This window comes from Diceros bicornis, chromosome 3 (assembly GCF_020826845.1).
Source record: "Diceros bicornis minor isolate mBicDic1 chromosome 3, mDicBic1.mat.cur, whole genome shotgun sequence".
In the NCBI taxonomy this organism is placed as follows: Eukaryota; Metazoa; Chordata; class Mammalia; order Perissodactyla; family Rhinocerotidae; genus Diceros; species Diceros bicornis.
In genome coordinates, this window is record NC_080742.1 from 28,348,398 (window position 1) to 28,376,241 (window position 27,844).

General features: G+C 40.4%; 1 protein-coding gene across 3 annotated transcripts in view; it reads left to right on the forward strand.

The window, feature by feature from the left end:
• The first annotated feature begins 10,876 nt into the window (after positions 1-10,876).
• Positions 10,877-27,844, forward strand: part of CDK14 (cyclin dependent kinase 14) — a 537,486-nt gene continuing 520,518 nt past the window's right edge. Inside the window, exons 1-2 of one of the 3 annotated variants that reach the window (XM_058525247.1) lie at positions 10,877-11,085; positions 17,768-17,799. In XM_058525247.1, the coding sequence (XP_058381230.1) occupies positions 10,995-11,085; positions 17,768-17,799 (123 nt within the window). In that variant the 5' untranslated portion in view covers positions 10,877-10,994. The remainder of the gene's footprint in view (positions 11,086-17,767; positions 17,800-27,844) is intronic. The other 2 variants (XM_058525237.1, XM_058525217.1) reach the window with 2 other exon arrangements.

A 27,844-nucleotide genomic window follows, 5' to 3' on the forward strand; every position in this document is an offset into this window, starting at 1 on the left:
TTTAGAGGGTATAGTGCAGTGTTTAAAAGTATGCACTCTGGAGTCAGACTACTTGAGATCAAATTCCAACCTGTCTGCTTACTATCTCTATTCCTTTGAATAATTGCTTAACTTCTTTAAACTTCAGTTTCCTCATCTGAGAAATGTGGATGTTAACAATAGCGTCTATTTCATGGAGATGATGTTTTGAGGATTAAATGAGACAAAGAAGGTAAGGTACCTAATTTAGTATCTGGCCCATAATAAGCATTCAAGAAAATTTCCTACTGCTATCTGTTAAACAGAGATTAAAATGAGTGCCTTGGCTCACATATACTCCTCAAACTACCTCATCGCTCCACAAACACGGCTCTTGTCGAGGTTACTAACACTCCCTCCTCTTTGCCTCTCCAGTGCATACGCTCCCACCCTATCTCAGTCACCCTTTCAGCTCCATTGGATTAAGTTGGCCATTCTCTTCACTGACCTTCATGTACGCAGGCTCTCCTACTGCCTCTCTGCCTGCTCCCTCTCACTCCTTTGCTGACTCCTTTTCCTCCTCCTTTGTTTATATTGCTTCAGGCTCTGCCTTTGATGTTGGTTACTCTATGCTCACTCCTTGAGCAATCTCACCCACTCCTAGGACTTCAATTGCCATTTTTATGCTGCTAATTCCAAATCTACATCTCCAGCCTGACTTTCTCTCCTGAGCTCCATGTCCCTATCTGCAATCGCCTTAGAGTAATTCCGCTTGGATATCCGATACTGAAATCATTCCACTTCCTCCAAACCTGCTCCTCTTCTGGGTTCCCATCTTAATGAATGGCACCCCACCCACCCATTGTCCAAACCCAAAAATGAAGTATCAGTCTTGAGTCCTTCCTCTTCCATCCCACAATCCAATCAATAACAATGTACTCACAAATCTGTTTTCTTCTAACCTTCCTCTGTCACCAGACCTGAGACCAGGCTGACACCACTTCCTGTCTAGATTCCAGGCCAGACTAACTAAGCTTCCTAATAGACACCTTTGTATCCATTCTTTCCTCCCTCTAATTCTTCTCCACTAATTAACTACAGTAATCTTCTTAAAACGCAAATCTGATCTCACTAGCATGCTCAGAGCCTCACTGCATAGAGCTCCAAGGTGATGGGTAGCTCGCCATTGCCTTTAGGAGAAAGTCAAATTTTGGGGGTAATTTAATTATATATGTTTGAAAAGTTATACATGCACACTTGTTACAAATAAACAAAACAGCAGTCCTTCGACACACCCTCTCCCACATCACTGTCCATCACTGCTTATGCTTCAGCTCCTGCTCCCCAGCGGCAACCACCATCAACTATTTAACTTGATTCCTTTGAAATTATCTCCATATCTCTGAAAAACATGTTTACATTGCTATTTAAAAAAAAATTTCAGTGATTTCCAGTTCTAGAAGATGAAGATTTAGCTTATTTTCACCAAACCCTATGACAGCCATCACATGAACACTTTCCATTCCTCATCTCAACATGGCCACAACGGGATCATATTGCATTCAGTACTTGCACTTGTATTACTTTGTAAATGTTATTCACATCTGAGCCACAGAATGCTATGAATACTTTTCCTTTCCTGTACAACTTTTTGTTTTTTCTTGAGTTAATAACTGTCTTTTCCCCCTTGTACTTGGTTTTTGGAATAAAAAGGCTTGACCCCATTTTTGATGTTCGTTGACAGCTTTCAATCTCCACCCCTCTCTCCTATCTCCCTCACATCTGGGCAACCAAGATAAGAAGACCCGTGTAGGGCCGGCCCCGTGGCTTAGTGGTTAAGTGCACGCAATCCACTACTGGCAGGCTGGGTTTGGATCCCAGGCGCGCACCGACGCACCACTTCTCCTGCCATGCTGAGGCCGCGTCCCACATACAGCAACTAGGAGGATGTGCAACTATGACATACAACTATCTACTGGGGCTTTGGGGGAAAAAAAAAAGGAGGAGGATTGGCAATAGATGTTAGCTCAGAGCCGGTCTTCCTCAGCAAAAAGAGGAAGATTAGCATGGATGTTAGCTCAAGGTTGATCTTCCTTACAAAAAGAAAAAAAAAAAAAAAAAAGACCTGTGTAGGCCTTTACGTCTAAGAGCTGATGGGAATTTCAAATAGCACAGACTCTAGCCCATGCTAGGGGAATTCCCCACCGTGCTGACTATCCTTTAACCACAGTAAAAGCCCCAAACCACCCCTAGCCTTTGTTCATTTTCTCATCAGACCCCTGCACGAGCCCTTTCCCTGCTGGGAACCCCCAGCTTAGTGTTAGTACTAAATATACCTTATTTATATTCACTCGTGGGTGCATTGTGTCATGTGTCTGGACATCCAAATAAATTCCTGAGTGGGCAATCATACTCACCTTTGGGCAGACTGATCTATATACTTTTTATATACTTATCATTAATACATCCCCAAACTGCCAAGACCCCCAGTTTTCTAATCTTCCCTCAATGTGCTTTAAATGCCATTCTTTTATCCATGCCATTTTCTTGATGACCTTTCTCCCAGGGCCAGTCCACCAGGTTGGTTGATCTTTAAGCTTCCTTCAGAGCTATGGTCCCCAATTTTCCCTTCACCATCATCCTGCCTTCTCACGTATCTGAACATCATTTCTTGGATTCCATTTTCTCTTTTCTTATTTTTGTTGAACAAATCCTCTGATAGCTTCCTGAAAAATGGAAGTACCTTGCCTCTCAGAAACATTACTGTAAAGTAATGTTTTTGACTTTTCACGTCTAAAAAATCTACATTCTATCTTCCCCCTGAGTTAATAATTTGGTCAAGGAACTCTACATTAGAAATCCTTTTCTTCTACCATTTTCTAGTGTCCAGTGTGGCTGTTCAGAGGTTTGAACCATTCTGATACTTGATTCTTTTTAGAAGCCTGTTTTTCTTTTCTGAACGTCATTAGAATATTCTCTTTGTCCACAGGGTTCTGCAGTTTCATAATGGTGTGTCTCAGTGTAGGTTTATTTTCATCTACTGTCTTGGGAGCTCAATAGGCTCTTGCAGTTTGGAAAGTCATGTCTTTTCATTCCAGGAAATTTTCTTGAATTGTTTCTTTGATAATTCCCCCTTTCCATTTCCTCTGCTCTCTCTTTCTGGAACTCTCGTTATTCAAATATTGAACTTCCTGGACTAGTCTGTACTTTTATCCTCTTTTTATCTCTTCTTCTCTTTCCTTCCTTTTGTTTTTCTTCCTGGAAGATTTCCTCAACTTTATATTTTAAACTTTCACTTGAAGTTTGCTTTTATACCATGACACTTTTAATATCCAAGAGTTCATTTTTGTACTATGGCTGCTACTTTGAAGAACATTTATAGCATCCAGTTCTTGTTTAATGACTGCAACGTCTTATACTATTTCACAATTCTGTGAAGATATTAATAATAGTTTTTTTTTTCCTGCATAGTCTTTATTTATTCCTAGTTGCTTTTCTATGTTAGTTTGTTTTGGCCTCTATCTTTCTTATTAGAGTATTCCATCACCTGTCTGGAGGTGCTTGGCTGTCTGTCCATATCTAGGAGAGAGGCACTGAAATGTTTTGGGCAAAGCTCAGTTGACATGGTTGGGCCTGTCAATTGTGTTTCACTGTCAGGCAACCTGTTGGTCAAAACCATGGGAGGAAAGTGGGGAAAGAAGGCTAGGTGTTTTGACATTCAGTTTTACACTTGCAGTAGGTTGCTTCTCAGCCTTACCAACTGCTGGCTTAGGATTCAGCTTTCTTGGGACTGACAAGTCAGTTACTACTCAACTATAGTTTTTCCAGCTTCCAAAATTGTGTGGGGCTGTTTCTTCTTTCATTATCTATGTGCTTTTGGACTTGTGCTTTTGGACTTATGCTTTTAAAAAATCTGATCACTGTAGTTTTCGTGGGTTTTCAGGAGGAACAGAAACTACCAGTAGTGTTGTCTGACATTTCTAATAGGAATTAAAGCATACACAGCCCTTACTGTGTGATTATTAAGGCGTCCAGCTTTTGGCCCTTGATGAATTCACCAGTCTTATCTCATGTCCATTCTATACTCAGACCACCTTTCAGTTTCTTTTTCTTTTTTTTTTCTGGTGAGGAAGATTAGCCCTGAGCTAACATCTGTTGCCAGTCCTCTTCTTTTTGCTGAAGAAGATTGGCCCTGGGCTAACATCTGTGCCCATCTCCTCTACTTTATATGTGGGATGCCTGCCACAGCATGGCTTGATAAGCGATGCATAGGTCTGCGCCTGGGATCCGAACCTGCGAACACTGGGCCGCCAAAGCTGAGTGTGTGAACTTAACCGCTGGATTGGTGATACTATACAGGTCATGAGAGAACATTCTAGAACTGAGAATTAATGTCTTGTGACTCCTAACCCTGTTTTCTTTTTTACTGTTTGAAACACGCCTAGGATGTACCCTCTTCAACCCTACAATCTTTTATACTCCCTGAGTATTGCTACATTGTCCTCTGTATCTGACTTTCATCAAATAACTACCATCATGTTGCTGTTTAAGGGACTAAATCAGTGATTCTCATGTGGTGGGGGTTGTACAGGAATCATCTTGGAGGCTTTTTCAATCTATATGTGCCCCTTCCTCCTCCTGCCCCTCTAGTCCCTGCCTAGGATGGTCTAGAGTAGCCCTTTGAAGATGTTCCCCAAGTGCTATAGACAGAGTATTTGTGCCCCCCACCCCAAAATCTGTACATTGAAACCTAATCCCCAATGTGATGGTATTTGGAAGGTCTTTCGGAGATGATTAGGTTATCAGCGTGAAGGTCTCACGAATGGGATTAGTGTCCTTATAAAAGATGCCCCAGGGAGCTCCCTTACTCCTTCTACCATGTGAGGACAGGGAGAGAAGTGGACAATCTCCAACCCAGAAGAGGATTCTCACCAGAACTCACTCACCCTGGCACCCTGATCTCGAACTTTCAGCTTCCAGAACTGTAAGAAATAAATTTCTGTTATTTACAAGCCACCCAGTCTATGGTATTCTGTTATAGCAGCCCGAACAGACTAATCCACCAAGTAATGTTGAGATGACTCATCCTCATAGGTAAGGAATATTGGATTAAATATTAGTTATGACAAAACTGCATTTTATTAATCCCTTACTGATGCATGCTGCAATGGTTCAACAATTGATAGTTTTAGAATGTTCAGTTCATTTACAAACACCAATTAAAGTAAAAAAGAGCCTCTTTTTCAAAGTCAACGGTACACAATTGTAAGTTTTAGAATGTTCAGTTCATTTACAAACACCAATTAAAGTAAAAAAAGAGCCTCTTTTTCAAAGTCAACTGTACACCTTTCAATACCACACTTTTAATTTCTTCCCATAAGGTAGGAAACAGCAAAATACAGCATTGGAATTTAGGAGTTTTGATTAATCCATTAACCTCTTTGTGTTTGGCCAGTTCCTTGAACTCTCTCTGCTTCAGAATAGTTCCTTTCCATACAATAAGGACAATGATAATTATACCCTAAGTATAGCAAAAGAAAAAGAAAATGTCACACTTTATGTGTGTCACACTTTAATTTATGTGACATTAATGATTTATAAAAGAAAAGATTTTGGTAACAAAAGTGTGTCTCAATCTAAAACTGGAACCTGTGTGATGATCTTGGAGTCTCTTGGCATCTCTAGGCCTATTTCCTTGTGTAACCTTGTGATAATGATAATGTCTCTCGGAGTAGTATGGGTTAAAATAAGATGAGCTCATCAATGTATAGCCTATTATAAAACCATAAGTTATTTTAGTTACATTTTAAAATTATAAATAGTAAGTCATTTTAGCTAAGGAATGTGATATGTCTGATGACACCATCAGTATAATTATCCTATGGATACTTTTTCAGCTTATAAGCACTTGATTAAAATAGGCATATGAATGCAGATGAACTGTCAAGGGCCTTGGGAAGAAAGACTAGGATGTTTTTGATAGACGAGCTGCATTCCTGAAGTTTTCACTAAAGTATTAGCTTCTGACCACCTTCACAACCACACTCAGAGTTCAATTATAAGATTGGCCCTTGAAGTTTAACACAATGCATTGAAATTGATGACAATCATTAATGAGGACCCTTTCTTAATGACACATCTGTACCACACACACAATTAACACCAAAGGGTATAATTAAGTGAATTGTAGCTTAGTTAGAAATGGTAGTAGATATTTTCTTATATAAACTTCTATTGTACAAATTATATAAAAACGAAAAACAGGAATGAGATGCTATTATAATATTTAAGCATGGTTTAATAGGAGAGGAGAATTTACCAGTATTTCAATGCAAACTTTGACCCTGGTAGTTTATTTTCTTCATTTATGCCGGACATCATTTGGATGTTTTCACAACTTCTTTGTTCTTCCTACAGTCATTTGCAAGTAGATCAATTTACTTAGATCTCTTGAAATATATGTTGAAAACATAAGAAATTACCTATAAAACAATCAGAAAAATATAGGTCTTTTTCCTGAACAAGACCTGGAGGTTTATATCAGTGGGGAGTGATTTCTGTAAATGTGAAAAGGATTTGAATTAGGAGTGACTAGGCAATGGACGGCTGATAGAACAGGGAGGGGAGAGATGGGGGAGCCTCCATTCACCTGAGTTTATTTATTTATTTATTTATTTAATTTTATTTTTTTCCCCCCAAAGCCCCAGTAGATAGTTGTATGTCATAGCTGCACGTCCTTCTAGTTGCTATATGTGGGACACGGCCTCAGCATGGCCGGAGAAGCAGTGAACTGGTACGCGCCCGGGATCCGAACCTGGGCTGCCAGCAGCAGAGCGCGTGCACTTAACCGCTAAGCCATGGGGCCGGCCCTCACCTGAGTTTAAATACACTGGTTTTTGCAACCTTTCATTTCCCTTTCCTTTTTAATTTTAATTTGCTCTTTGTCAAAAAAAAAAAAAAAGACAAAAAAAGGAACTCTTAAGACTAGACATTATCCAACAGTTGAAACCTAAAGGTCGGTGACAAGAGTTTTGGATTCCAAGTACCAGTTTCACTGATGACTCACTGGGAACTTGGTATAAGTCACTTAACCTTGTGCTACTTCAGTTCCTGGATGTGTTCAAAAAAGGAGGATAATGTTTGATCCTAAAAATAATTAACTAGGGTGCTGTTTAGAGTTCTAAGAGGATACTTAATTATGTAAGTTTCCACCACTTTAATAATTACACACTGACTATATGTCTCAATCTTCATCGACACTATGGCTAAATTCTAAAATTTTACATTAATGAGAATGTATTTTCTCTCTTTAACTTCACTTTCCAACTCTATTCTCCACATCCTTGGCATCCTGGGTTCATGGATTTCTTTTCTCTGATAATATCTTTTCCTACTTTTTCAGGTCAGTAAATCTGCTTCTGCTTTTGCTGGTACTTTAGATTCTAATCAAATCCTCTATATTTCATCTTATTTGGATTAGGATTCATCTCCTTAAAATTTACTGCCAGCATATGAGCCTGCTATTTTTCTTATATGGACAAGATCCATTTATAATAAAAGCATAATTTATGTATAACATGGCTAGAAATAATGTATCTTAAATTTCACATAATTTTTGTCACTTTATCTATCTTATTTGTATGTTAATTACTCTTTTTAAATGTATCTACCTTTTAGTATATAAGGTAGGAGAGGAGAAATTTCACCATTCAACTTAGAATCAGAATTTTGCAGCTATGAATGACACAGAGGTCACCTAGTTCAAGCCCCTTATTTTATGAATAAGAAAATGAGTATGTCACTTACTTCTCTTAAGGCCACACAACACTTAGTGATAGAATAGGGACTAGAACCCATGAGTCCTGGGTATCCAGCCACTGTTGCTACCACTTCAGGTTTAATTAATACACATGCATGCTTTAATTAATGAATTTGATTAAGGTCAACCCATGCTGGGTGCAGCCCCTGGGTAAGCTTATCTCTTTGTAGTCAGATGTTGCACCTTTAATTCAGGCCAGCCAAAACTATAACCTTATGAACCAGAATTTCAGATGGAGAACTGGCACAGATCCATCCTCCACTGAAAATACACATGCCTCACTGATGCTGGATAGTCATCTTTGTTTCTGAGGACAACACATCTCTTCTCAGTAGCAGCAGTACATTCTACACTCCTTTTGACAAACATTTAATTTCCGTCCACAATGAAACAGGCATTGTACTTTTTATATTGTAGGGTCCTTGCCCTCAGGGAACTTATAATCTAAGATGAAGGCAAACATGAAACAAATAACTGTATAAAGAGTTGAATCCTATAAGTGTACATATCTTTAAACCATCCAGTTAAAAATTTTCTTCTTTGTATCACAGTTTCTTGCAAAATTAGCCGTTTTAATATACAACCAACAAAGGAAGCATATAATGGAAAATAGGTTATTCATAATTGCCAAGGTTTATTTGGTCCACTACCAACAACTGTTTCCCCTGCCAGGTATGCTATTGTAATTAGGTGAAGTTTTTTGGAGGTGGGAGAGCTGAAGTTATGGAGTGGAGTAAGTTAAATGAAGTAAATATTTTTTTATATTTTAAATTAGTATTTTTATGATAAAAGTAGTGCATTCTTTGAGTAAAACTTAAAGGTATAAAGTGCGAAAGAAATGTTTTCTCTATTCTGAGTACACACTTTAATAGTTTTTTGTTCTTTTTTCCAGAAATTTTCTATGCATATAGAAATATATATTTTTCCCACAAATGGGTTAATGGTAAATGTGTTTTTTTCACTTACCCTAGACATATTTATACGTCAATAAATATTGATATATCTCATTTTAAAATATATTTACCTACTATACCTTTGTATGCTTATACCATAATTTATTCAACCAGAAGCTGACCTTTTAAAAAGCCAGAAATACTAAATACTAGGGAGGTAAAACAGAGATTTTATATATATATATAAAATATAAATATATTTGAAACAGCCATTGTCAGAGTGAATAAGAGGACAGCCACAGACATATAAGAGTCAAAGTTTATTAAATTAATGACTACTTATTTCTTCATCATGGTGACCAGTAGATAGAACCCATCAGTATTTTGATTGGTTGCTTTTGTCTTTTCATTCATAGCTGCTGATAACTTTCTCCCTAACTAACCTGAGGAAGTGGTAAAAGTCAAACTCTTTCCTGTCTGAGGCCACACTTGGTGCTGTCTGGAACAACTAGATATGGACCCCACATCTGTGCATTTTAACTCATACCGACTTTCTCAACGAATTCTCCACCCTCCTCTGCTCCCCACTTGGCTGCAATTCCTGTCTTTTCTCAGCTGCAATCTATCAAGACCCTATCATGTGCTCAGCGCAGAGCAGAACAAATCCAAGCGTTCTACCTCACAATCTAAGGAAGGCAGGGGGCTAGTTTTTGTTTTAAGATAAAAATCTTTTAACAAAACACAAACTCCCCAAAACTTCCTTTAAACTAAAGAGCATTGTCACACGCTCACAAGCTCTTATTACTTACACAGCCAGATGACTCAAGATTACTAAATTTCTATTCATAAGGAGTTTTCTGGCCTCAAATCAACTCATTCAGGCCCTCCCCCATCTTCCTTCTTTCTCCCCTGGGAGAGTGACGTTCGGAGCGTTCGCTGTACCAAGTTTTAGTAGAATGAAGACGATGCATCTTTGCTTCCTGAACTGTTTGTTCTGGGATTTTATAAAGCCACTCCCACCCCCCCTCCTCTTAAAGTTCATTTTTTGCGGTGGGGGAAAGAGGAGGTCAGAATCTTTTTGGCCACTAAGTCTTCCAATTTAGAAATATATTCTAAAATTGAGAAATAGACTAAGCACTTCTGTTTGCTATTTACTATAGAACTGGGTATTCATATCAGAAATCAGCTCATCTACATTCCCATCTGTCACTTGGTGTCAGACATAGGGATGAAGGAAATAGAGCACTAGCCCTGCCTTGGGGCAGGGGGGTTACAGTTGAAGCTTCTGCTTTTGCACTTGACTCTCCTAAAAAACGGGCCCACCTTTCCCTTTGGATCGTTCACTTCACAGCTTCCTTGGCAAAACTGGAAAAAAAACACAAAAGTCACGGTCAAACCTGAGTGCATCCTCGAGGCCTTCCCACTCCCCCGACCCGGAGGCAGTGGTGGCGGCCTCCTCCCAGCCCCCAGCTCCGCGCTCTTGTCCCACACGTTCGCGGCAGGAAGAAAACCACTCAGATAAACGATCTAGACTCAGCCCCTTTCCTTTCGGCGGCCTCGCCACAGCCCGAGACGGGGTCCCCCAGCCGCGGCCCGCTCCCAGCTCTGCCGGTTCGCGGCCCTCCGCGGGCCCGGGTCCTCGCGCGCGGGCGGGGCGGGCACGGCCGGGAGAGGAGCGCGGGGGCGGCCGGGAGGGGGCGCCGCGGGGAGGGCCGCCGAGGACGCGGGCTCCGAGCGGGGGGCCGAGGTCGCGCCGGGGTCCCGCGCCCGGGGGCCTTCGCCGAGGGGGAGGCGGGGCGGCGGCGGCGGGAGGGGCGGTGAGGGCGGGGCGGGTGGCGGTTCCGCGCCGCGGCTCTTTCTTCCGAGCGTCCGAAAGTCGGGGCTGAGAACTCCCCGCCGCGCCCCGCGCGCTCGGAGACCCCCGGTTCCAGCACCTTGTCCCCGGCCCGCCCCCGCCCCGCCCCCGGCCGCGCCGCCCCCACTGCCGGCCGCCGGCCGCGCTCCTCTCGGTTACAAAGGAGGGAAAATGAGCCGGGCGGCGGCGGTGCAGCGCGGGGCCCCCACGGCAGCGGCGATCGCGGCCGCCCCCGGCACCACGTAGAACGCCCCCGCCCGCCCAGCCGCGGCCCAGGCCCGCGCGCAGCCTGCCGCTCGCCGCTCGCCTCCCGAGCCCTGCGCGTCGCCTCCCGGCCGGAGGAGGAGGTGGAGGAGGAGGTGGAGGAGGAGGAGGAGGCGCCGCCTTCCCCGCGCCGCGCGCCCTCGCCGTTGTCTTCTCTCCGCTCTGGACCAGTTTGGGGAAGTTGCCGGGGCCCCGTGTCGCCCAGATGTGCGACCTCATTGAGCCCCAGCCGGCCGAGAAGATCGGCAAGATGAAGAAGTTGCGGAGAACTTTGTCGGAGAGTTTCAGCCGCATTGGTGAGTGGCGCGCTGCCCCGGGCACCCGGCCCGGCACCCCGGCGCCCGCTCCCTCGCCCCGCGCTTCTGGCACTAGCCAGGCGGCGGCCACCCGGGGCTGGCGTGGGGGGCGCGGCGCGGCGCTGCGCGCGGAGGGTGGAGGGAACAGTGCCGGGACCTGGGGGAGGGCGGCGACGGAAACGGGAGACACCCCTCTCCATCAGATTCGGGAGATTCATTTATGGATGATCTTAAGCCAACAGTTTGGGTCCCCTTGCCTCGCCACTAGCGCTCGGGCTCTCGCGCCCGCGGGGGACAGGCGAGGGAACGCCCCGGCCCCCGCTGCGCGCGGGGCTGCGCGGCCGCCTGGGTCACTTGTTATTTTTTGCGCGCAGGCTTTGGTATTGGGTGTGTAGTCAATAATTTAGCGTTTGAAATTGGTGAAACGTTGAGTTGTGCCTTGGTATTGTTTAACACATCCAACCTAAGGAGAAGTGGGACAGATACCATGGGACCTTTTGTTCGGTACTTCGAGTCCTCGAAAGCGAGCTTTGGGTGTTCTGTCCCGAGGTCTCTGAATCTTTCCATTGCTGCAGAGAAATGCGCGCTGTGAACTTGGAACATTTAGGAATGTCTTCCGAACTTCTTCCATTTACTAGAGCTCCTGCTATTGTCTTCAAACCGACCAACCGACCAACAAATAAAAACCGACCGAGAAATGTTTTTAGGACATTTAAGAATAAATTCATGTCACAGACTATAACAGGGTGACAACAGTATCACATGGAATGGGTTTGTTAGATTTCTAGGGTTGGCCATAGAAAAACCTCTTTGAACCTTACTTAAGACGGTAGCAGCCTCCTCTAACATCATAATTTTCATTTATACCGGTAACTGCTTTCAGCAAGAAAATCGCACAAGCGCTAAGAATAACCCCTCAGAGTCCCTAAGAAGCCTTCTAGCCTTTGTTTCCCTTGTTTAACGTGTCATCCACGTTAATGAAGGTGTTAAGGGAAATTAAGCATAAGGTGCTTAATTCCTTAAAATAAACCCCTGGAGCGCATATGAGTATTGTAGCCATCCTTCCATCCATTTATTTAAAAATCATTATATAAGTGCATTGTAAAATATGTAAACTTTCTTCAAGTAAGAGAAAATATGGATCAAAATTTAGCCTAGCTTTCTTTGTTGTCTTTTAACTTAAAATTTCATAGAGGTATCCAAAAGCTTTCCCAAGGTGACTGTCAAGTTATGGTGTGAATCCAATATGTGTTCCTGGTTTTATTTATTAAATGTATTGGATATTTGAGTTTCACTCTGACAAGTTAGAGTTGCATACGAAGAGTCCCTACATTCAAATGAAGTTTGAAGCCAAGAAGAGTGCGAGACAGCAAGGTGTTGAGTCCTGTTCCTTGTTAAGGAGGATGTTTCAGCCCCCGACCCGGGCCATCACACAGGCGGATTCTGGAGTCCATTAAGCCCTGTTCTAAAACACATTAACTGTATATTTACTAATGCTAATGACTCTGTTGGAGCCCTTCCAGTTTTATGTTAAATAATTCATTGCAATTGAGTCTCAGCAAGAAACCAAGGAAATTAATATAAAAAATTCCTTATGTTTAAATAATTTCAAGGTTTTGATGGACAATCAGTGAGATTTGGATTAACTACAGTGCTGGCAAATGGGGTATTATAGTTAATTGGATTTTCTAGCTTACTGAGATTTAGTGATGTGAAACTCCTTTTGATTCCAACTCTTGTTAAAATGTCTTCTAAGATCTAGTAGATTTTATTCCCCCCTTTCAGAAACAGTACAGTGCAGTGAACATAACTGATTATTTCTTGTATTGATGGAGGATCATGATTCTGAATGGCAAATCTCATTCTGGAATACTGTAAAAGGAGATAAGGAGGTTTTAAGTGGTTATGATTGTATACCAAGCCCGAGACATTCATTAGAAGTAACATTACAGAAAAATAAATCTTTCTTATCTATGTATTTTCTTGATATTTTATTTGCAAAATCAAAAAGCAAGGAGATCAATCTGATTATTTAAGGATTTTTAAGGTACTGGAGGATGTTGAATTGAGGCTTTACTGTGGGATTATATAGTGCATACATTAAGGATGTGGGCTGTGTGTCAGACTGACTGGGGATTTCTGGTGTTGCCACTTGTAGCTGAGTGACCTTGGACAGGTCCTTCAACTTCTGAGCTTCAGTTTTTCATGTACAACTCAGTTTTGTTATTAGCACTTAATGAAATAATGCATATGGTGACCTGTGTGGTGAGTAATAAAGACTCGGTAGCTGCTTGTGATATGTTATTATCATTATTAATGATTGTATCATACTGACGTAATTGATCTTCTAGTGGAAAGCAAGAGAAGTAAGGGAAGAAGTGGCCACTGACTTCACAGTTTAGCTAACCTGGAAACAGGATAGGGTTTGGAGTTAGGCTGGTCTGGGTTCGAACCCCATTTTCCCTGCTTGCTGTGTGTCTTGGGCAGCTAGCAGAATTTCCCTAAACCCCAGAGTCCTCGTCTGTAAATTTTCTTAAGGTTGTTGTGAAGATTAAATCGGATAAAATACATAAAATATCTAGTGCAATATCTGTCACATGGTGAAGATCAATACTGGAGGCTGTTATTATTCCTTCTGATTTCTCTGTTTATCCCGTCTTCCTCCTTTCTCCATTGGTACTTGTAAGTGAGTAAGTGGTTTATTCCTATTGAATAACCCAACATCTCACTATATTCACTCCCTTTAACCATTCTATGATGGCTTTTGATACAAACATACTGACTTTATTTTGCTTTTTTAGTATAATTCAGAAGTGTAGCTTGTTCTGTGGTAAAATATGCAGTATCATTGTTTAGCCATAAGAAATTAGTGATCATTTGTAGAAAATGAGGACAATTTTTGAAAGCATGTGATATCCAATCATGTTTATTAGTAATAATTCTGACTATATAAAACTGAATAAAAGCAGCAATGCTAATGTTTAATTTATTCACACGTGAAAAATCATGCCAACTTTGTTACTGCCTACCCCAAAATACAGCTGATCTGAGATTACTGTATTATAAAAGGTCTAATAAAACACATTGGCTTTCAAGCCATAGCACTCTAATTTGTGACATCTGCCAGGGAGTGACTATAATACAGTTATGGTTCTTTTATAAGATGGATGCAATTGAATTTCAAAGTCATCCATTGATTTTAGTAGTGAGTATTTAGAGTTTTCTGCTAAATAGTGTCAGTGTGTTCGATTACTTAGGAATTACTTTGGTTGTCTCCTGTTTTTTTTTTTTTTTTTAAATTTAGGTTAGTATAAACAGAGACAAATTGGAACTTTATGGTTAAAAAGTTTACATTAAAATCCATTTTCTCTTTTCTTTCCTTGTTTCTTTTTTATTGTGAGTGACAGCCTAGGAGGAGAAAGGCTTTCTGTAATATCCGGTGTAAGATTAGGTCAAGCTGACATTTGTTCATATTCGTTTGAATGCATTTCTTCACACTTATTTGGATTATCTCTTAGAGAAAGGAAGTTTATACTCTGCGATATTTGAGATGAACCCCATGTATACTATTTCTTTAAAAGATGTAGTTTGTGAGAGAACTGAATAGAAGGAAGAGGCTGTGGTTACACTGCATTTTTGGGTTTGTTACCTTGTGCTGTAAGTGTGTAATTCTAGAGTCCAGCTGTCATTTGATGAATCCGTTCCGTCAGAAAAGAGAAATGTGAGGTTAAAGGTTCAGACACAAATTTTAACTATTGTACCGTATCCTCTCCCAATGTAGTTTCAAAAGATGTTAATTTGAAAACTGTGAAATGGAGTTTATATCTATAATCCTTTCGTGAGAGAGAATAGTGTATGGTTTTCATATGCCAAAACTTTAGTGTGTCTCAAAATATAAGATGGTATCCTTTTACCATTGAGGTAGAACTCATTAATTCAACAGATAATTATCAGGTACCTCCTGTGTGCTAGATATTGTGCTGGCATTCAGATTTAGTGACCGTTGTTACTAGTCCTGGTCCTTAAGGACTTTAAGAGAGACAGGGCCATGAATGGGCGTTGACAATACAGAGTGACAAATTCTACCATAAAGATGAGCATAATTTGCTATTGGAGCACATAGGAGGGCCACCACTTTAGTCTTGGTGAGATCATGGAAAACTTTCTCGAGGAAGCAATGTCTGAGCAGAGGAGTGAATAGAATATGCGATTATCTTAAATTGGTTAATATATGCCCCTTTGTTAACCAAGAAAAGTGTAATATGCCTGTTATCCCATGATATCCTTGACAACAGTTCTGGGTTTACATTTACATGAATAATTAATAACAATCAGGGAATGTAATCAATAACGAGATGTTGTGTGCTTGTTTAGGTCAGAGCTTATTCATCAATGACCTGATAAATATTTGGCATAGACACCTTTCATTGGCCTTTGTTGTTACTTTTAACTGCTGTTCAGGGCAAGGATTCAATATTTAGAAGAAACTGGTAAGGTGTTGTTCTAGCAATGAAGGGTTTCAGTTAAGACTTCTTGGTCTTAAGATGTTTTCCCGTATGGTATCCTGGGCTTGAGAGTAGTGTGCAGGGCGGAGAATCTGGCTTCCTGCTCCTTATATCTTAGAAAATACACCTGCAATTCCCTCTTCTATTTCCTCCTTTTCTTTCTACCTACAGACCCCACCCCTTTATCCAGAATTGTAGGGGAATTGAGAGAACTTGGGGGCAGCAAGAAAATAGTTTAGTCTGGGTGTCAAAGACATTCTAGTTTTCTGTTTTCTTCAACTCTCAACTTGAGAGTCTTCATTTCATGTTTGCAATTCCCTAAGGGATTGTATCAACTGTAGTTCTTATTGGCTGCTTTGCTTGAGAAAACCCATGGCTAAGTTTCCAGAACTTTTGTCATGTCCAAAGTAAATATATTTAAAAGTTTGTGCTGTGAATTATAAGCTAGCTGCTGTAGCTTTCCATCTTGCATGGCAGCCACATAATGTGTTTTCCATTAATCTTTGTTAAATGAGCTAGTATGAGGCTGTACGATAATTGACTTTGTATTTGAAATCAATGAGCTAATCATTTCTTATTCCAAAAAAATTATTTGTTTAGATGGAGCAATTTGTCTATATTTACATAGGTCACTAATATTTTGAAAAGGAATCACTAGTCAAGTATGTTAATTAAAGGACGTGCCTTGGGTTGAAGGAGTGAGGGGTATAGTCTAGGAACATTGTTGACTGATATTTAAAGAAAGACTTCTAGATTAGAAGTTTTACATTCCAAGTTAAAAGGTAGCCATTAAGAATCATCTAGGATCTTATATCTTTCTATCAAAATAGGTTATTTTAGATTTAATGTAACAAGTCAAATACATAATAAAATATGTGTGAGAAATTGAATGCGAGATAAGCCTTTTGAGACTGGGACAAAGCCTGTCTTTTTGTTTTCCATTCAGAAGAAATTGTTCTCTAATAAAGGAAGTAGAGAAATCTATTACAGATCAGTTTCTTAGGCAAAAGGGGAAGACTAAGAATTAAACTTTCAGAAACATTTTATCTCCCTCAACCTACCCTCATCCCCCTTAACTCACCACCACAACTACATAGTTGTTGATGTTTTAAAAAGACAAATTTGTAGTATGAAACAGAGAAAACCTTTTCAAGATTGCTAGACTATATAATATAAGCTTTGATATGATAGCTTCATTTTAGGCACACGACCTCTCTGAGCTTAATTGCCAAAATAATTTGCTTTTCATTGCTTCTATCAGAACATAGCTTTCCAAGTAAGAGCTACCAAATGCTTCTATCCAGAATAGAACTATCCAGTATAGACAGTAAACACCTATGCACAATTCTGTAAATTTGAAACACTTCTCCAACTAGTGGTTTCAGCTAAATTAGCTACTATGTTTCAGCTAAATTAGCTACTTTGTGCATTTACCTTAATATGAAACAATCTAAGTAATTTTAGAATTTAAGGAATTAGGTGTTTTCCAACTATGCATGAAATACTTCTCTTTCTCTTTAGAGGGATAAAATTCCAGTTCTGAAGCCACGTATATTTAAAATAAATTTTGAGTATTTTCTAGTTCTTATAAAATATTCTGAATGTATTATTTCCTTTGGTGATACCTTGTTATAAAATTTATCATGTTGAAATGTTTGAATGTCTCTGCAGTGCTTATTTTACATGCTTGGTTTTTTTCATCACGGTACTTAAACTTCTCTAGTATGAAAATCTCATTCAGGGCACTGTGCAGAGTGTGTCATCCTAACAATTGGTTTGGGAGCTCCATACACCATGTGTAATGATATATGCTCAAAAACCAGAAGTTTAAGGGGAAATTTCTTTAAGATTACTTTTTGATTCTTTCATTAAAATATTTTCCTACTAAAGAAGTGATAGGGGAAAGATATGCATACTTCTTTTCTATACTTGGGAGGATAGGTCAATTTACATATTTATGAAAGTATTTCACAAAAAGGCACGCTGTGCAATTTTCTCTGTCATTTGCAGTTTTTGTATTTGTATCATAACTGTTATTCAGGATGGGGTACGATTTTACTTTCTGAAATGAAAACACCATACTGCTTTGTTTTTTTTTCTGTTTTCTAGAACTTAGATACTTGGTCTCTTTGAGATGTTTCACAATAACTGTTTCCTTTCCCCTTTTTATTTTATAGCTTTGAAGAAAGATGACACCACCTTTGATGAGGTAGGTTAAATTTCTTTATCTAGTGTTAGATGTATTTAATTACTGCCAGGTAAAGTCAACAGGTGCCAACTTCACACTTAGAAACAGAAAAAAAAAATGCTTTTAAAAAACAAGAGATGACATTTCTTTATTTAGTTACAGTATATTATTTTTCAATTTTAAATAATCGTTCAAATGAATTTTGGTGGCAATCAAGAGAAATATGTCTTTTTAAATTAATAGACAAAAGACACCCACAGACTTTTGTCTTGTTGCCTTCTTGATGGTGGTAGTGCCAGTGAAACCCAATGTTGTGTGTGTGCTTAGGGCAAGTCTGGCGCTGTTGGAGAGCTGGGCTCCTTTGTAGCCCTCCTCTGAATCAGGGTGTGATGCGACAGTGACGCCACATATTGTCTGTCAGACTCCCAAAGGAGGAGCTGACTTTTCCTGTTCTAGTTTTCCTATTCTTTGTGTATCAGATCTGTCTTTATCTATTTGCTACAAAGTAGCAAAAAAGCCTGTTTAAATAAGGCAGAGGGTCCATATGTAATTAATAGTGTTCAGAATGTGATTTTTTTCAATTGGACTCAAGTTTTTTGTAGTATCAGTGGGAATCACCAGAGAAATAATGTGTTTACAAAATGTTCCCAAGAGTGCTGTAGAGTGAAGTGTTTCATTTTCGCCATCCAAAGCCACAGTAATTGATCTGTGTTGTAAACTGGGCTGTGTGTGTATATATATATATATTGCATGTTTATATATGAACACAGATGTATCTACTCGATGTGCTTATCCTGCAGTGTAATGAAAGCATGGATTAGTTTGATTGTGGTTGCTTGATTTGTTTTAACAGTTGCAGATTCCGTGAAATATGCTACCTGTCCTCCCTCTGCTGCACTTCTTCAGAGAGGAAAGGACATGTGTGCTCATGGAAAGTCCCCTTAGCCATGTGGCTGGCTGTGGTGCAGGGCAGGACCACTCAGGGAGAACCTGCTCCAGACCGGGATTTCTGGATGGGGCCAGTGACATTTGGCTCTCACGGTCTGCTGCTTCATCTGCTGCACCTGTTCTTTCTTTCCCTGGGTCCAGCTCTACAAAGCTGTGTGTCCCTGGACCCCAGAGCAATTTCCCCTTTCAGCCTCCCTGAAACATCCTGTAAAGCTTAGTTATTCTAGACCTGAAGAACAGAGGTATCTTTTCTTCCCCATCTGTAGTAGGTAATAATGATGTTCTCCTCTAAACCTGTATTTCTGGAATTTCTGTAGTGTTACTGAGATGTTTTTAGGAGAATATTTTCTTTCTTCTCAGAAGAAATCAATGTCAGAATATTGGGCACCTGTTCTCTCTCTATAAGGAACAGTCTCCCCTCTAATTATAGAAGTAATTTAAGCTTACATAAAAAACAAAATAAGGAAAAGGAGAAAGAAAAATCTCCCAAATCCTATTATTCAGCTACAACCACTGTTGAATGTTCTTCTTGCTTCTTCCCCCATGTTAAGAAAAACAACAACAACAAAAAGCAAACAGCTCATGTATCATACCCTGCTTTTTTTCTTTTAACCTATAGCATCATATTTTCCCCTGTTTTTATGGATGACTCCTAATCATCATTAGGAATTTAAAAAACCTCTTGTCTTCTTTAAACACGATTGTTAATGATTGTATGTTATTCTGTCATGTGGTTGTGACATTAGCTTTCAAAAAAGTCTGAGGTTGGAGCCTAGATGAAAGTTAAGGATGTAAATGTCACACCTGTACACCTACCCTCCCTTACCCCCAAACCTCTGCACAAAGGTCTGGATTTTGTAATTTGGGGCAAAATTATCCTAGCTTTTACAAAGTGTTTTCTTTCCTCTGTTAAAGGAAAGAGATTGGTTAAATACCTCAAATCAGTAAAGCACAGAATGCTACACCTGGAAGAGACACTGGACAATCATGTGGCCCACTTCACCATTTCACAGGTGAAGAAATTGAGGTCCAGAGGGGCCAGGTAATTTTCAGCTAATCAGGGGAAGACCCAGGGCCAGAAGCCTGGGAGACAGTATTAGTAAAGGCATGCTTGAGTGTAAACCCTAACTCAGCCACCCTCTCAAGGGCAATCAACTTACTCTTCTCATGTCTTTTTTTTGGTGAGAAAGATTAGCTCTGAGCTAACCTCTCTTACTAATCCTCCTCTTTTTGCTCAGGAAGATTGGCCCTGGGCTAACATCCGTGCCCATCTTCCTCCACTTTATATGTGAGATGCCTGCCACAGCATGGCGTGATAAGCGGTGCATAGGTCTGCACCCGGAATCTGAACCTGTGAACCCTGGGCCGCTGAAGCGGAGCACGAAAACTTAACCACTACGTGACTGGGCAGGCCCCTTCCCATACCTTTTAAAAAATAGAGATATAGTAGTATCTCCCTCCTGAGGTTGTTGTGAGGATTAAATAAACTAAGTATGTGAAGGTTCCAGCATAGTGACTGGCACATAGTAAATGTCTTATTATTGGTATTATCATCGTCCTTGTCTTCATCACCATCATCATCAATGCTCTCATCATGACATCCACCTTCTGTAGTTGAAGGGCTACAAGGGAGATAGAAAGATTCAGTTTGAAATTAAGTATTAGGCCCATGAGGAGAATTACTTTCAGATACTCCTCTAAAATTCCATGTAAGGCTTCATGTGGTGATTTGCATATAAAAACGGTGAAAAAATTGTCTAAAACCCACCATTTTTTAGATTTCTTGAGAGAATGACTGCATTCAGCTTCGTAATCCCTCAGATGTCTTACACATGGTTAAAATTCAATAAATACTAGTGAATATGAGTAAATATTTGCTGCAGATGAAGAGAGAGAGTGTTGATCCGAGTATCAAACAATGTGGATCCTCACTTGCCACTTCCTAGCTATTTGAGCAGGTCATTTGATTTACTCAGGGCTCAATTTTCTCAGTTGTAAAACCAATCAGGTAGACCATGATCTTCAAGTTGCTTTCTATCTTTAAGTGTAGGATAGAATCCTACATAACAGTCAACATAAAATTATAATTTTACCAAGATCAGCAAAGAGCACCAGACCTGTGATTGTATAAACAGGAAGTCACTGAGTTCTGATCATCTTCAGATTATAGTGTTAGAGGTTTTCTTGAACTCATTTCGTGGCCTTCCGCTTTTCTTCTCGGAGTTGGGGGACTCTGCAGTCCATTGGAATTCAATTAGGATTTCAGTCTTGCAACGTGGTAGCTAGATCAGCTTCTTGGATATGCACCGAGGTGTGGCAACTCGCTCCTTACTCAGTATTTATGAGCTGGAGGGCTCCTTATCTGGAGGAGTGGCTCCTCCAGAGTGCCTGGAGCTGGAGCTTAGCTGCTGCTCCCAGATTCATGTAGAGGGTTTCTCTAGGGTGTGTGTAAATGTTTGACCTTGGACAGAGGAGAAAAAGAAATATGGACCTATTTGAAAGATTTGTTTACTTGTTCTTAAATAGGCTGAAATACCATGACTGCTGATTTTCGTAACCAGCCTGGAATTATATTCAGGAACTGTGTGCTAATGCTTGTGGTAGAGAGAACAAGGCACTTCAGGAGTTGAGTATTGAGGGCTTCAGATATTTACCAATGCAAGGTGATTTTGTTGGAATAGGGAATTTTGTTGACGCCCATCATATTCGGAGAGAGGACATTCTAAGAATGATCATTTTGTCCTTCCTTCTTGTGTTTTTGGGCCTTGATAAGATAAGAAGCATTTTATGTTCTGTGGGTTAATCCACACATTTAATGTGGCTAGGCTAATTATTTATAAGGATAGCCCAAATAAAATTTTATTGGTTTTAGTTTGTTGTTTTATTTCTTCCCCCACAGAACTTCTTGATCTTTGGAGCCCCAGGGTTTGGCACAGTACATGGTCAAAATGAAGGGGCTAAATAAATAATTGTTGGAGAAATAACTGGTTAAGCCAGATTGAAAGATGAAAGAAGATGGCTATTTTGTGTCATAGTTTTAAGTGGACACATTGTTTTTGGTGACATTGTGATGAGAGCCTCCAGTAAGTGTGAATATCATATCTATGACACTATGGCAGAACTTTCCAGATTTCTTTCTCACCTTTTTGTCTCCAATAAATGCCCAGGCCGTGTCCACTGAGTGGCCCCATTGTTCCCGGGGCAGCGAACAATAGCTACACTATGTCTTCAGGTGAATTTTTGAATCTTATTTTTGATTTAATGATTTGTTTTAAAATAATAACGATACCTAAAATATAAAAGGTCAGAAAATACAGTTAATCTCCCTCAGTGTAAAATTACCACACATAAAACCTTTTGAACTTTGGGAGCAAAAATCTCCAATTAAGTGTAAATATATGTGTACAGGAAGAGTTGGAAATGGCTAAAGCCGTAACAATTCATGAATTGTTCTTGTGCATAAATTAACAAGTTAAATTGTGTAGTTTTAGTTCTGCTTCATGCCTCTGTTATTTTAGCTCAGATGAGTTGCCAAAACAAAGTGTTGACTATGCTTGGCTCTTCAGTGAGAAATACAAAAATTTTAGCAATTGAAATAAACCTTTGAAATGCAAGGAGTTTCATTTGTTTATGGTATATAAGCATTTATTTGTTTGAAGAGAAAAATGGGTGATCATTTGTGAGTTTTCTAATTATTCTCTGCTCTGGTCAGTTATTTCATGTTTGTGAAGTAGAGGGGGCTACCAACACTTGTTTTGTCATTTTCCAGCTATTTTATTTTTTGTATCCTAAGAAAATGTGTACAAAGCATAAAAAATATCTTAACATTTTTACATATGATCTGCAACTGCTTCAAGTACATTCTTAACTTGCTTCCTGTCTGCTTAATATAATCGTTTTGTAAGATAGATGGGGGCAGTGTACATTGATCTCAGCTTCTAATCCATGCCTCTCTTTATTATTTTGTGTAAAGATATAATACCCGAGATGATAAATGTGGCAGTGATTTTTATGAGAATCAGAGTCTAGGGGTTAGGTACAAATATGGTTTGGGGATAGTCCTGATCGTTCTTTTCCATACATTGAGGGTGGGTCTTTTCTCACACTGTCATTATCATCATCATCATCATCATCATCATCATCATCATCATCATCATCATCATCATCATCATCATCATCAGAGGCCTCAGTGTCTCTATGAATGACGTATACATTGTATACAACGGTGTAGCTTCAGACTTCCTTGACTCCCTCATCTAAAATATTGAATCCCAGTAACAGTCTTTCCTTAGCTCTTCCGCTCCTGCTGCGCTCCCTCTCTCTCTTCTTTGCTGGCTTCCAGTTTCTGGCTGACCTCTGCTCCACCTGCCCTAGCCCATTCTCCCAGCCTACAACCCACCCCCGTGCTTTGTTTCCTTCTCTGTTCCCTCATGGTCCATCACTCCTTTGCCAGGATCCTCAAAGGCCTTACCACCTTGTACTTTGCTTGTAATCTACTCTGCCAGCCCTTGATTTTGACCTGGCATCTTTTTCTCTTTTACTCAGTGGCTGCCAAGAGCTGCTTGAGGAAATCATTCTGTAAATAAATTTATCATCTCCAGCCTTGGCTGGAACCTGAGGCAACTGTGCACAGCCTTGCACTGTGTGGCTGGCTTGTTTCCTGCTGAAACCTTTCCACTCCCTCAAACCTTCTAGCTACCCTCCTCCACCCCTCCTTCCTTTAGTAGATGACTTTCCCTCTGTATTAGTTTGCTAGAGTTGCTGTAGAAAAGTACCACAAGCTGAGTAGCTTAACCAGCAGAAATTTCTTGTCTCACAGTTCTGGAGACCAGAAGCTGGAAATCGAAGTGTCGTCAGGGTTGGTTTCTTCCGAGGGCTGTGAGGGAAGGATCTATTCCAGGCCGTTTTCCTTAGCTTGGAGATCCCCGTCTGACTTCCCATGGTCTTCCCTCAGTGAGTGTCTGAGATTTCCCCTTTTTATAAAGGGCATCAATCATACTGAATTAGGGACCCATCCTACTCCAGTATGACCTCGTCTTAATTTAACTAATTACATCTGCAATCACCCTATTTCCAAAAAAGATCACATTTGGAGTTACTGGGAGTTTTGACTTCAACATAGGAATTTTTGGTGGACACAATTCAACTCATCACACCCTCCAACTTCTTAGAACACTTAGTACTGGCGGACATCAGCCCCTTGCCCTCATGTGTACCTTCATTTGTCCCGGTCTTCCTTCCTTTTGTCTGATCTCAGAGGAGAATGTTTTTTTCCTTCTGTTCTAGGCTGGTTCCTCCTCCTATCCTCTTGATTCCTTTCCCTCCTTTCCACTCCAGAAGCTTGTGTAATTGATGCTTCCCTTTTATATCTATGTTTCCTGTCTGTTCCTTTTTACAGGTGTTTCACCATAGGCTCTGAGCATAGTTAAGTCTTCCCCATCTCTTCCATCATAATGGAAACCCTCCATCCTCTGTGATCATTTTTTCCTGCTCTTGAGTGGTTTATCTGTCCCTTGCTTTTGACTACTCCGTTATTACACTCACATCAGTGTGGCTGACTCAGCTTTCTGTTCTGAATTCCACACTCAGATATCCAGCTGCCCCTCAGGTGTTTCTGCCTCTATATCTCATAGTTACCTCGATCTCAGTACATACAAAAGATTACTAATTCCTATATTCCCCAAACTCGCACCTTTTCTCTTTCCTATCTCAGTGATTGGCTTTAACAGCCACACGATTTTTCCAAGGCAAAAACCTGACACCATCTTACGCTTTTCCTCCAAGCCCCACATCTGGGCATTGGCTTGGTTCTTGTTCCCTCCTGTTACCTCCGTTCCCACTGCTGAGGTGCACATTCAACCTCCTCCTCTCTTGCCTGGACCTGCGGTAGTCTTCTAACTGGCTTCTCTGCCTACATCATGCCTCCTATTCCAACAGAATGACGGATCTAAAGTGCAAATCATGCTGTTCTCTTGCTTAGTACTTTAAAAGCTACCTGTCAGCTGCACGTTCAAGTCCAAACTCCTAGCTTGGCTTTCAAGGCCTTTCATGATCCAGCTCTTGCCTATCTTTCCACCCTTATCAAACAGTCGTCTCTTATTTTAATGCCTTCATTATCATTCCAGCTGCCACCCCCTCGGTTCAGGACTTTATCACTTTTACCAATTTTATCCCAACAACCTCTTATTTGGTCTCCCTGTTCCATTTCTCACTCCACTCCAGCCTTCCCAAAACGTCTTTTTTTGTCGTACTTCCCTATTCAATTTGTGCATCAAATATTTATTCATGTCCGTTTTATGTCAGGCTCTGGATAAGCTTTGAACCTGACTCTCAATCTAGTCAGTCTTAAGGATTTAATCCCACTGGCATTTACAGGTTGACCAGCTCCTGCCATCTTGCAGTGTTGGGCCTGGGCACATATTCAACTTCACTTTTATAGTAAGATTTTATACTGCTTTATATCCTATTTTATTTTCACCATGGTCATGTCTGCCTGGATGCTCTGACCCTATCCCACGCACGAAGTCTGGAAGTTTACAGACTGTTGTCTGATTTTGCCAGTAATCCAGTAAGTCATTGTATTTCAAATTCAACATGTTGGATGGCTGAAAAAGAACCTCACTTCCTCCTTAATTCTCTCATCGGAAATTTAGTTGAAATTTTCAGATGCTTAAAACTTTCTGTGTTTCAGTTTTCCTTTCTATAAAAGTTTGATCGCATTTACCATCTCCCTAATTATGGTAGACATAATTACCATTATTATGTGCAGTCCCAGACAGTGGCTAGAATGTCTGGGTAGTGCTGTAAAGATTCAGAGAGGAAGTACATGTCACGAAATTCAAAATGAATGACACTTAGGAGAATTAGTCACTTTCATATTCTTAATTCCTGAAAGACAGAATGTTACAGAAGTTGAAAGCACGAGTAGTGTCCTGTTTCTCTTCATGAGCACCACACAGGCTGACGGCAGGCCCTTAGCCTGTAGGAAGCCTCTTCTGTAAGGGTGGTTGGTGTTACCTTCCTGGCAGTGCTTTGATTTGCATGTTTGAATTCATTTGCAGAAAGCTAACCTTTGGTGTGGGAACTCTATACAGCTTAAGTACTTATGATTTTCTTCAACAAGTGCAAAATGGGCTCAGCTACAGTAGTACATTATACCCATTTTCTTGCTGGCTGAAATGTGAGCCCCCGATTTATAATCTACAAATCCTTAAATTGCTTGGTTGTGTTTGAGATGGCCTCTTATTCTAGGAGACATAATGGTCATTGAAATCAGCTAAGCCGGGGGGTCAGGGTTCTCTGAGGACTGGAATCGTGGTCACACTTGGTCTGGAGTGTGCTGACCTTTTAGGTCATTGTGACAGATGTACGTTTCTAAATGATCCTTCTCTGAGGGATACATTTATGAAATGTTTTTTATAGTCCAAAACACATTTAACTCTTCTTATTCTCTGTGTCATAAAATTTACAAAAGACACAATTACAAAAAATTGGAACCAGAAAATTGCTGTCAGTTTTGCAAGGTTGATTTCTTCAGGATACATCAGTGTCAGGTTGCTTGAAGGAACTCTTGCACCACGTAAAGACAATAATTGAAGGAATACTCAATTTTTCCTTCTGAATCTATTTTATTTTCGATATACAAAGTTGGTTTTCATTATTCTTTCAATTTATTTAGTTTTAAAATTTTCTTTTTTTTTCTTCTTTCTGCCTTCTTGTCCCCCCCCCCCGCCCCCGCCGCCATCCCCTTTCTCTCTCACTTTCTTTTCTTTGTTTTAAGCATATGAGCCTGGGGATTTTCTAAAAATTTTTTTTTAATGATCTGAGAATATGGTGGTACTCTTTACTGTAGTGTGTTACAGTGCAACAGTACGTGCTTAATTTTTTTAATAAGGAGATTGATAGTTTTTTGTAAGTCTTTTTAAATAGCTACTGTAAATTCTAAATTTCATGCTGTTAAATCTCATACGCATGGGTAAGGAATGTGTGGAAAGAATTTTTTTAAGGCTTTTATGACCAGTTAAAATAAAGTAAAGAAAATGATTTCAGCATGTAATTGTATACTCAGCCGAAATGGTATCAGGTAGAGTACTTATTTGCCTTTCACTGATATTTTTTTTTTCCAGCATGACAAATCAGACTTGTAAGTATTGAAAGACACTTAGAACTGGACAGAGAACCTGGGGAGTCCTGGATTCACCAATTCCATGTGCTTGTTTGTGTTTTCTCAATCTGTGGATGCTCTCATGTGAGATGTCTGCAAAGTGTGATGTCTAGAAGGTATCTTCGTGTTCAGTGTATGGGAGTTACCAGTCTAGTCTAGCTGACCTCAAACACGTTGTTACAACTCTGTGTTTTGTTTTCTTTTTTTGCGAGGAGGACTAGCCCTGAGCTAACATCTGATGCCAATCCTTCCCTTTTTTCTTGAGGAAGATTGGCCCTGGGCTAACATCCATGCCTGTCTTCCTCTACTTTTATATAGGACGCTGCCACAGCATGGCTTAGCAAGCGGTGCGTCGGTGCGCACTTGGGATCCGAACCTGTGAACCCCGGGCCGCCGCAGCGGAGCACTCGCACTTAACCGCTGTGCCACCGGGCCGGCCCCACAACTCTGTGTTTTGATCAACTGAAATATTGAAGTATGCAAATAATTTCCTTTTAAAAAAATGTAGAGCAGATTGATGTCAGTCTCTCAATTGTGTTTTGATATATTTTCTTGAGTGGGAAAGAAAGGGGCTGAGTTGCAGTTAGAGTGCCAGGAATTTGGCATATTCCAGAGTTTACCCGTGGGAATGTGCCAAGTATGAAATTATCACCCATGACATATGTCTTGGAAACAAACTGAAATATGTTCCTCTAGTCTGTTCCTTGCCTTAAGGCTGGGCTATGACTATAAGTTAGTTACCTCAGAGTATTATTTGTTCTATATTAAAAGATTTTCAGAAAAGGAGATTGCACTAGCTCTGTAAAACAGTGATGGGTGTGGAGGGTGAGAGCTTTCTAAATGCTCCTTGAAGATTTTCGTTCAAGATTCTTCATTTCTCCCTACCAAAAATCACACACCTTGAGAATACTGCTGCTGTAGTTTGCCAGGGTTATTTTTTGTGTGTCATATCCC